General features: G+C 32.6%; 1 protein-coding gene across 1 annotated transcript; it reads right to left on the bottom strand.

The window, feature by feature from the left end:
• Positions 1-418: 418 nt before the first annotated feature.
• On the bottom strand, positions 419-6,291 carry LOC131077326 (IAA-amino acid hydrolase ILR1-like 5). The gene is made up of 5 exons (XM_058014804.2): positions 5,798-6,291; positions 5,558-5,683; positions 2,452-2,766; positions 1,068-1,196; positions 419-926 (listed from the first exon to the last, which is right to left on the bottom strand). The coding sequence occupies exons 1-5, from the start codon at positions 6,137-6,139 to the stop codon at positions 546-548; spliced, it is 1,293 nt and encodes a 430-aa protein (XP_057870787.2). The 5' UTR covers positions 6,140-6,291; the 3' UTR covers positions 419-545.
• Positions 6,292-10,775: the final 4,484 nt, after the last annotated feature.

The following is a 10,775-nucleotide window of genomic DNA, read 5'->3' as shown; positions in this document are numbered from 1 at the left end:
CCAAATTTTAAACTGGAATAATTAAAACACTTATACTTGAATGATGTAGAGCTTAAAGTTGAACATAAATGATTTTTTTTAATTATGTAGAGGAAATCAAGAGTAAGCAATAGTTCCGTGGGTGGGATGTTCTTTAGGAAAATAATTCTCTTATGGATCAAACTTACCCAATAAGATTCCTATTACCATTTCCAGTTTGTTGAACTCAAGATTTCTGCAAATAATGAACACTCCATATGCACATCTGTTTGGATATTTCAAATGTGCAAATTTGATAGCATGAACTGATAATCAACTATCAAGTTCTATAATCATGAAGAAATAAGTAACTAGGCACTTTGATCTCACAGGCAACCTAATTTTGCAGTCTCTACCATGAGCCATTTAATCACAACTTACAGCTCTTGAAAGACAAAGCTAAATAAATCCAGAAGTTTTAATGATAAAAATTTCTTGAAAGACAAAGCTAAATATATCCAGAATTTTTAATGATACAAAACCAAGGAAATATTGACTTCTCTTTTTATAATGTCTTCCTTGATAATTCAGACTTTTCTTTCTTCATCATGCTGCTTCAAGTACATTTCTACGAGTGCAGTATATAGGGCTGCTCCTAAAGGGAGCACGTCTTCATCCAAAAGGAAAAATGGAGAATGAGGTGTATGAATAGAGCCAATCTCTTCATTTCTAATGCCAATGGAAAGCATTGCACCTGGTATAATCTGTTGATAGAAAGAAAAATCTTCACCCACCATTGCCTGATTGGCAAGCTTTACATTTTCTGGACCAAATAAGGTTTCTCCAACAGCTATGATGTGATTGTGCAATGATTCATCATTTACTGTAGCTGGATATATTGGATAGTATTCCTCAAAAAACTCTACAGAAGCATTACATCTATGGACAGAAGCTTGACTTTCGATAATCTACACATTTCATATCATGAAGATTTTAGTCCCATGGCTGCACTAAATTCTAATCATAAATTACTTTTTCTAATGAGAGTTGCAAGTGATAAAGAACAAGAAATTCAGAAGCATAAATTAAGGGTCAGAAAATAAACTTACTTCTATAACTCTTTTCCTAAGATAAAGGATCCCTTCACTTGTCAGGCTTCGCAGGGTGCCTCCGAACTTGACTTGGCTTGGAATAACATTGTGTGCATCCCCACCTTCAATAAATCCTATTGAAACCACCTTCATTGCAAGAAACAAATTGTATCTGTAAGAAAGCTACTTCTGAATTTGTGATGATGAATTCTCTTTCTGGCTGGAACAGATTTTTCCATTTTAGCTGCATTTACTTCTAAGTTCCAAGTAGGTTTCATTTTTGTGTATGTTAAAAAAGCAGTCATTAAATTTGAGATTTTTCCAATTCAATTGCTAGACGGAGCTCACTTGAGCTGTTCTACAATCTGCTGTGAGAAAGAATTTAAAGTTACACAGACAACCTTACAGTACTAAGAGTTGTAGAATCTAATGGAAACTTGTAATTACAAGGAAAGGGTGCTATGTGTTTGACATCTTTTTAAGAATTCATACTTATCTGTCGATAACTTTTTATAGATATCTTTTGTAGAATAAACAGTAGGCCAAAATAAGTACAAACAAGATACGAAGTACTTTATTTCTTTCTACCGACAAAGAAGAAAGGATTTTACTATTAATCTATGGCCTATTTTGGCACAACCAAAACATATCCGAGCAAAATAATTTAATTTGCAAAATTGGCTATGGCAGTTTCCTGAATTTATATGCCCTGAATTCTCTCAATAAGGTGCAAGCGTTCTTATAATAAAGTTAATTGTTGAATCCTGCTCTATTATTTGGTTGTTTGAGTGAGAAAGTGGCAAGTAAAAGAAACTAGTGAAGAGCAGAAGGTACAGCAGGGTGGTTAAGTATTTGAGAGTTGGTAAGAAGCTTCTTGGACCACTCCTGTCTGTAATCCTCAGGCTCTCCCTGGTAAATCCTTTAACTAGTGTTGTTGCCAACTATAGCAGTAGTCAGGCTTATAAACATCCTGTGTATTGGATTTCTTTATAGTGACAAGCCATGACTGCCCATATGTTTTTATAAAGATAAATGGCAGGCAGGTGATTTGTAAGATGTGACCCTTTTACTGCCATCAATTACCATAAATTACTCCATCCATTGCTGAGTTCATGTTTATAGAAGTGGATGCGCTAGTTACTCTTGCTGTTGATAATGAATAGGGTTTGATATTACAGCATAGAATTCAGCTAAAGACCTTTTTCTCGGAGGACAAACTTAAATGAGTTTTGTCATATGCAAAACGTTATGGCATACAGTAAGATATTCTACTATCAATTTCCTTTGGAAAATCAAATACTATGTACATTAGAGCCAGATTTTTCAAAAGGATAATGACTCTTTGTTTCCTGGAGAAAGGGCTAACAAAAGTAAACAAGTCAACTACAATAGAAGTACATACATGGCTATCAAGAGGATCCATTTCTCGAGAAACCAGCTCTTGCAAACTCACAACAGCAAAGGAGGCTGCAACAACTGGATCCGCATTCATATGTGGAAATGCTGCATGCCCACCTTTACCAAAAATGGTTGCCTGAAATATTGCAGTAGCAGCATATACTGGTCCTGGCCTTGAGGCAATGGTACCAGTTTGTAATAAAGTTGAAATATGCATGCCAAAAATAGCTTCAGCATCTTTGAGAGCACCATCCTTGATCATCATAGCAGCACCTGCTCCCCTTTCTTCTGCTGGTTGGAACAAAAGTCTTACAGTACCCTTCAATGTTGCACAATAGCCAGTATCACAATTGAGCATAGTAAAAGCTGTGCTGGAATATAATAACAAAAATAGTTACAATGCAAAATAGCATACAAAAATTGTTGAATAGCTATGCATCATGATCATAATCAGATTATCAGCATTACAGGGTTTATCTATTCCAAGAATTTATTCGTAAAACTTTATCCAATAACATAAGCATGGCTGAGGAAACACCATACAATGACACCTCCAACTTCTTTCTAAATGTTAAATCGAGCATACCTTTTTCTGCAAATTAATTTGCTAAAGAAAACTTGACAGTTTAAAAAATGTTGAAAATGTTTTCTATTAGCTTGCATGGCCTTTACCCATTCCTTGTTATGATTATTTATTTATTTCTTATAATATGGTCAGGTTGCATGGACCAATTTAGAAACATATAAAGCATCAAGGCCACCTGAACATTTTTATGGAAACCCTTGCATCACATTTGGAGCATAAAGTGCACAGTTCATTGTCTGAAACATGAATGCAGTGGTACTTTCTGTCACATTTACTCAAGTTGCCAGTTACAAATGTCAAATCCATTGTCAACATATTCAAACTTGTGAGCACCAAAAGAAAAGTGATCGCTAATTTAATTAGCAAACTCACCATGCGAGTATACAGCTGGCTCATGTTAAAATCCTATGCAATGCTCACCTACTTTAAATATATCTGCTTCTTCAATAGGTTAAGAACAAAAGCACAGTAATGAAATCATGGAAAGTAAGAACTAATAAAAGTGTCGACATGTTGTCATGCTGTACATACAACATTTGGGTCTAAGGTCCTTGAAAATCAGCCAAGGTTACACTAAATGACAGACCTGTCTTCTATAACAAATACGAATGCATACAATCTTGATCTTGTCATCTGACATAGGAAGCCTCTTGAAAACAAGGTAGTAAATAATACACCATAAAACCATAGTAATTATAAAATACCAATGAAACTAATTGTACGAATCCTGAAGTGATCGATTGAGCTGCTTTACCACCAACCCGCTCATACTTAAACTGCAAGTGAACAATATTGCATATTTCATGGGGCCAATTCCTTGTCAGATTATATTCTAAATCAAAATCCAGATAATAATATTTATACTCCAGAATGAAGAATGGGTAGCTGGGCATTGGGTATGTCTGACACACATGGGTAGATTTTATAAATTTAAAAAGAAAAATGAAATCTCATAAACATTTGAATCATAATAGTGAAAATAAGGTCGTTCCTCTTGAACTGTCATAATTTTATTTCCAAAACTATGCCCCCAAAACCTGCAATTTTTAAAAATCAAGCTCCTTTTTTGTCAAATTCCTGCTCAAGAGTTTTGCATGTTCCCTGAATTTCCTCCTAACTTCTTTGTTTGCATAATGAGAGATGTCTTGGGTGGGTTTTTTGATATATTAGGGCTGACGCCATTACATTTATTTATTTAATTTGATTTTTTTTTGATATTTTGTATCTGAGATCTCCATTTCAATAGGGAGGTGTGTACTGCAAATCTCCCTTCTCTGAAATGCGTACTCTCTCCAGGGTTTGCACTTCCAGGTTTCAATGCCTAAAGTTAGGATAACAAACTATTGTCATTTGTAAGCAAGCATATGTGCGCCGAGAAAGGTATCAGAGTTCTTTATTCAACAGTAAAGTACATGATGCAGTTCTGCATTCACAGATGGAGTGGGTTCACCTTGTAGTTATGGCATGCGCTGAGTAGAAGTAAGTCCCTTTGCAGTCCCAATTTAAATGTAACCAGAAGAACACGGAGCTGTTCTAACCCAACTGGATAACTCATATTTCTATGCTTGTCCTTTAGACTTGTGGGGACAAGATGGATTTGATCTTATGGTTTTCAAATACAATAGTGGCCTATCCTTATGCATTGCTAAGCAATACAGACCCCCAATCCAATGGAAGGCTGTCACCATTTACAGCTTCTTTTGCAATAATTAAAAAACAGGATGGTGAGGCTGAGATTTAGGAGCAAGGAACTATATGGGTATAAAGAGTTCTAAATTTACAAGAAAGAAATTGTGATTTGCAAATCATGCACAATTATGAAAGCAAAATATGAGTATATTTTTTAATGAATACAATCAGATTATACAGATATCTCGGCATCTCTGCCTTTAAACTGATTACAACATGTTGAGTAAGTGTACACTTAAATTAGAAGTCTACTTCAATTGAGCTTCCATGAATAGGGGATACTTTCCCTCAAAGCACCCCTTGAAAGATTGAGTCTAACCTTCAACTAGTAAATGTTAAAAATTAAAATTAAAAAAACACGTCTAATGATAAGTAGGAGATATTTTTTATCGCAGGACAAATTATGATATTGCTATTAGGATTCAACTATGTAGTTTTCGAGTCAAACTCATTGACCCACGTTTCATGAGTAGTGGTTCAATTGATAAGCTAAAGGTGCTCTATAATGAATGGTTCATAAGGCACAACACTTGGTGAAGGTTTTGCAAATGGGGTAACAAGCTAAATGGGCTTAGCCTTCGGGGAAACTTCACGATTAAGTGACTTAAGTTGGAGTAGTACTAAAATGGGTCAATAAATTTGACTCAAAACTACACAGTTAAATTCTAATAACAATATCATAACATGTAGAATGTTCAAAATTCCTGACAAGGAGAATCTGTTTGGTTTGAAATACAAAATACAGTTCCTTGCAAGTTTGTACTGTTCTATCCCAATAACCCAATAAATCATACAAATAACAATTAAATTTTCATAGCTTAGAGTATGGACCAACCTTGAGCTTATCCTTCCGATGGTGCAGCAACTTGGCAGCCCCAAGAAGCATTGCAACATGTGAATCATGCCCACATGCATGCATTCTCCCAGTATTTTTGCTCTTATGCTCCCACTCCACTTGCTCCTTCATACACATCAAAAACCCCTTAACAAACATTAGAAATAACTAGCACCTTACAAAACACAAACATAATTGACATCGCTTTGAACATATGTAAACATGGATGTTTATGTGTACTTGCAGAGGCAGGGCATCCATGTCAGCCCTGAGAGCAACAACAGGAGGCAGTCCAGAACCAATCTGGGCCACCACACCAGTCTTTGCATATGGCCAATTATATGACACCCCAATTCTATCCAGCTCACTTCTGATAAGGGCACTTGTGTTAAATTCCTCAAACATGAGTTCTGGGTACTCATGAATTCTTCTCCTTATGTACTTCAACCATTCGATATCATTCTTGGCAGCATCCATGAGATCTATGGAGTAGCTCGGTGGAACTGAGATGCCATTCGTTTGAAAGGCAGCAGGGAGCACCAATATCGAGACAAGCAAACCCAGTGTGATTGCAGTAACCATTCTTTGTATGCCAAATGATAGGAATGACGCAGGAATGAATCCCTGGGCTGTATATTATCTTGCTAAGCCCCGTCAAAATCATACTTAATTCCAATGCAGAAACTCCTCAGTCCACGGAACAATCGAAAGAATAGACAAAATTGAAATATTCTAATTTACAATCGTCCCTCCTTAGAATCTTAATTATTAAAATAAATAGTTTAAAATTGTAGATTTAAGGGCAGGTCCTCATGGAGCTGCTAAGCTTATTTTTGCTAGCAGCCACTGCTCAATATTTTTAGCAGCAATTTATATAGCTGGTGGCCCCATAATATTTAATTTTACTGCTTATCCAATTACCTTAAATTTTAGTTTTAGATGAAAAAAATGTATGTAATAATTTTGGAGTAAATTTAGGAAAAAATATTGGAGGCAAATAAAGAGGAGGGAAAGAAATTTGTGGAGCCACATATGATTTTTCTCAATAAGAAGTTGCTGCTTATTTTCAGCCCCACCTTTTTTTCAAAGCTTATTTTTAATTTCTAAGGAGTAGTAGTTGCTCCACTAAAATAGGGAGAGATTCCAATTTATCCAATTCCCTTAAATAAAAATTTGCATGGGGACACTTAAGCAGCCGCATGGGGACAGGGGGAAGAGTGTCATTAGTTGATCATGTATAGTTGTGACTTTAAAGTTGTTATTGTCATTGGTTGTAAAAAGCAACCAATTATGTGATGCCACATTAGGTGCACAAATTGGTCTCTTTTTTTTTTGAACTGTTTTAGACACCTTGACAAAAAGCATGCTGATGTCACACCATACTTATGATGTGCCCTGAAACCTTAGTTACCGTAAAAAATTGAGAGTAATTTGAAAATTTCATGTAAGATTTTTAGAAGCGTTAAATTGTGATTTCTCCATTCTCTATTTAGAAAGTCTTGGTTTCTCATTTATTATTTTTCTCCTCCCTTGTTTTGACATGATTAAATCTTAAACAATTTTAAATAAATCTATGTATAAAATGTAGAGACATCATTCCTCTATTTTATTTTATCTAAATTTTAAATATTATTTTTTATAAATTATCCTTCATTTGATAATTTTTATGTTTCATTTTTATTTTGAAATATTATATATTTATATTATTATTAATAATTTTATTTGCAACTATTATATATTTTAAAATTTTGATGTTCTTATATTTATAAAATAAATGTGGGTTTGGTATTTTAAAATTTCAACTTTATTAATATTTTTTGTCTGATCAAAATGACATTACTTTGGTGAGGTGAACCACAAATATAACTCTTTCCATTTGGCACCACCTTTTGTCTTAACTATTTATCCAAAATAAAAAAGAATTATACCATCTTGACATAGATTATTTTCTCTATTACACCATATTTTTAAAAAACTTTTAAATAAATTTTAGCATTTTTCTTTGACAAGATAATCAACCATATATTTTAGTGTTGATGACATACTTTCAATAAAAATAAATATAAAATATAAAAAACTAATTAATTTTTTTTTTTTGATCGGTAGTCACTTTTGACTAGAGCTATGAACCAGTGGGGTCGCAATGTTGGACCCCATCCTATGGTAATTTTTGAGACATGAGCACCTCCCTAATTTTGTCTCTTGTGATCTCAATTCTCCTTCATTGCTTGGGATGCCTTATCACTTCACTCCTCCTAACTCCTTATCTCTCCAACTATGACTCCTTATCACTTTGAACACCTTATCGCTCCTAATTCCTTCCCTTATCACTTCTATTCCACCTTATCACTACGAATGCCTTATCACTCCTATTCCATCTCTCCTTATCGCTCCAAGAGCTTTTCCTTTCACTTGTCGTCATCCACCAACATCCTTCTACTTCCGTCTGCTACCTTGCAACCACAACTTTCTTGCTCATGTGGCATAGTTGTGGAGTAGAGTAGAAGCCTTAACACCTCATGTTTGAATGTCACAACCCTACACCGCAACAACTCAGCGAGCAAGGAACACGACATGGCATAGTCACCAATGCAAGGGCACCTCCAACAAACATACACTCAAGCAAGGATGCAAACCATAGACCCACTATCAACAATGGTTGCAACTTACTGTTGCATTGCAGGGTGAACCCTACTAATTAAAATATTAAAAGATACATATTTTAGAAAATTCACTTATAAATCCATGAAAGAGTATTTTTATATTTTGAAGAAAATATTATTTATAAGAGTAAGAGTTGTTGAAACATTGAGTTTTTCAATATTTTTTTTTGGAAATTGGACCCAAAGTGGTATAAAATACACATTTAGTACACACATCCAATTAGAAAAGTTGTGGCCCATATATAACTTAGCTATAATGAATCTATATATATGTTTGACTAAAATTATGTTAATTTTGTAATACCTAAATTCACTTGTGTTGATAAGTTAGTTGCGACACAATTTTGTACTTTTACACTATTCAACAATTGCATAATGGACATTAAGATGCACCTCTTTGATACAATTTTATTATTTACATTATAGAGTTATTCAAGAATATAGGCCACTTATTTAAATCAACTTATAGTCTAAATGTATTTTATTCTTTTAATTAAGCATAAAATTATAATTATATCATATTATAACTAGGAGAGAATATGTATAGGCATTATATTTTTACATGTCCACAATATTCTAATTGCTTTTGTTCGGTAATTTTATCATACTTATCATTATATTTTATCATACTTATCAATTTTTCATCTCCCTCCCAATCTCTATCTATATTTCACTACCCATATATTTCTTATTCACTCCATCTCTCCCTATATCTCTCATACTCTTTGTTGGTGTAAATAATTATTCATCTTGGATATTATTACACTATACTTAAGTTTATTTAAGAAATGCATTTCATAGTAGTTTGGGTATGAGACACTTGGGTGTTTGTGTCACATTGGGATAGTGTGTGTAGGAGAATTTCCACCTTTTATGGTGTTGATCTTGTTACTACTTTATCATATCCACTTATTGTGGAGTGATAATTCCACCTTTGGTGGGTGATCCACCTCATGTGGAATATTTTATTGTTTCTCCTACCTACCACACCTATTTCCTACCTACCCTTGTTTCTTATTGAGCCACATGTCATGTTTGTGTGCTCACATATCCATATAGCCTTGCCTATTTATGCAGACTCATATTCATTGTAACAACAACTATTGAACAACGATTGATGATCTAGTTGATCACATTTTGCATCTTGATAGAATATAGTTTATTCCTATCATCTATTTTGTTCTCTCTTAGTTGTTCTTTTCATTGCCTCTAGATCTTGGCAAAATCTCACACTCTTTACATCCCTCTCTATCTCTTTATCACTTCTTATATCTTTATATTTCTATCTCTTCATCTCTTCTTCTTTTACTATCCGCTTCTACTCTAAACTAACCATACTAATGATAGTTACATCTCTTGTTTTAATTTTGAAAAATATTCATTTAACAATTTAGAATCTTAAATTTTAAATAAGAAATCTTATCAAGATTTTAATTTAAAAGTTTATATAATTTTATATTTAATTCCATCAAAACTTAAAAAAATAAAATAAAATAAAACAAAACAAATTTTCTTACTTTTCTTTGTTTGCTATTATCACCAAGCCAAAACTACCAATAACATAGAGAAATTAATCAATGCACCAACCCATGCTTGTCCCTGGCATATTTGAAAAGTAGTCAATTTAGGTATCCTTGATTTATAATCCTACCAAATTCAACAATGATAGGGCCTACATGTGAACAAGGAAATAAAAATAGTAATAGAGCATTGACTGAAGATAGAATTTTGTGTTTAAGAGACAAAAATTGCAGGCTTTTCAAATTTCACATCCATCCATGTCATCTCTTTGAAAATTTCAAGAAGATTTGAGATAATGTGTAGATTCATTTGCAAAGTGGATGTACATAATTTTTTAAATGTTATTTGTTTGATTTAATAAGTAAATAGGTAATTGTTATTTTATATTCTATTTATATTAAAAATAGATGTCATTATCTTATATTTAGACCAAAATAATATTTAATTATTGATTATATAAAAAAACAATTAATATATAATATTTTATATAAAAGTTAGTCTAGCTATTTTTTTTTTAGTGATATGACTATAGTTTTGTTCAATTTTAATATTAATTTGATAGTATGTTTAATGTCTACAACTTAAGAATCATGATTATAAGACTACAAAATGATCACAATAGAATTTAGCATGTTTTATGTATTGTATTATTTATTTATTTACCTTTTCTTTGTTATCAAATTAAAATTATAATTTTTTAGAAAATTGAATATATTAATAATTTTTATGAATATTTTTTTTGTTGTTTTAAGATTTTGATTTCAATTTTAAAAGAGTGAGGGCTTGATAATATTATAAGTTAATTTAGATATGGAATTTACTATAAGGAAGGTGAAATTATTTCATTTTATAAGATGACATTATAGATTTTTCTTATTTTTTGGAATAAAATAAAATAAAAATTTATCCTTTTAATTTATTTTTAAGATTAGAATAAATAACAAAGACAAAGACATATATTTTATAGTTATCTTTGTGATTTTTTCTCTCTAAATTTGTTTCCTACCAATTAATATCTCATCTGCTTATACTAT

The sequence above is a fragment of the Cryptomeria japonica genome, chromosome 11 (assembly GCF_030272615.1).
Source record: "Cryptomeria japonica chromosome 11, Sugi_1.0, whole genome shotgun sequence".
NCBI classification, from domain to species: Eukaryota; Viridiplantae; Streptophyta; class Pinopsida; order Cupressales; family Cupressaceae; genus Cryptomeria; species Cryptomeria japonica.
The sequence above is the reverse complement of the archived record's forward strand: the minus strand, read 5'-3'. Positions and strand labels throughout refer to the sequence as shown.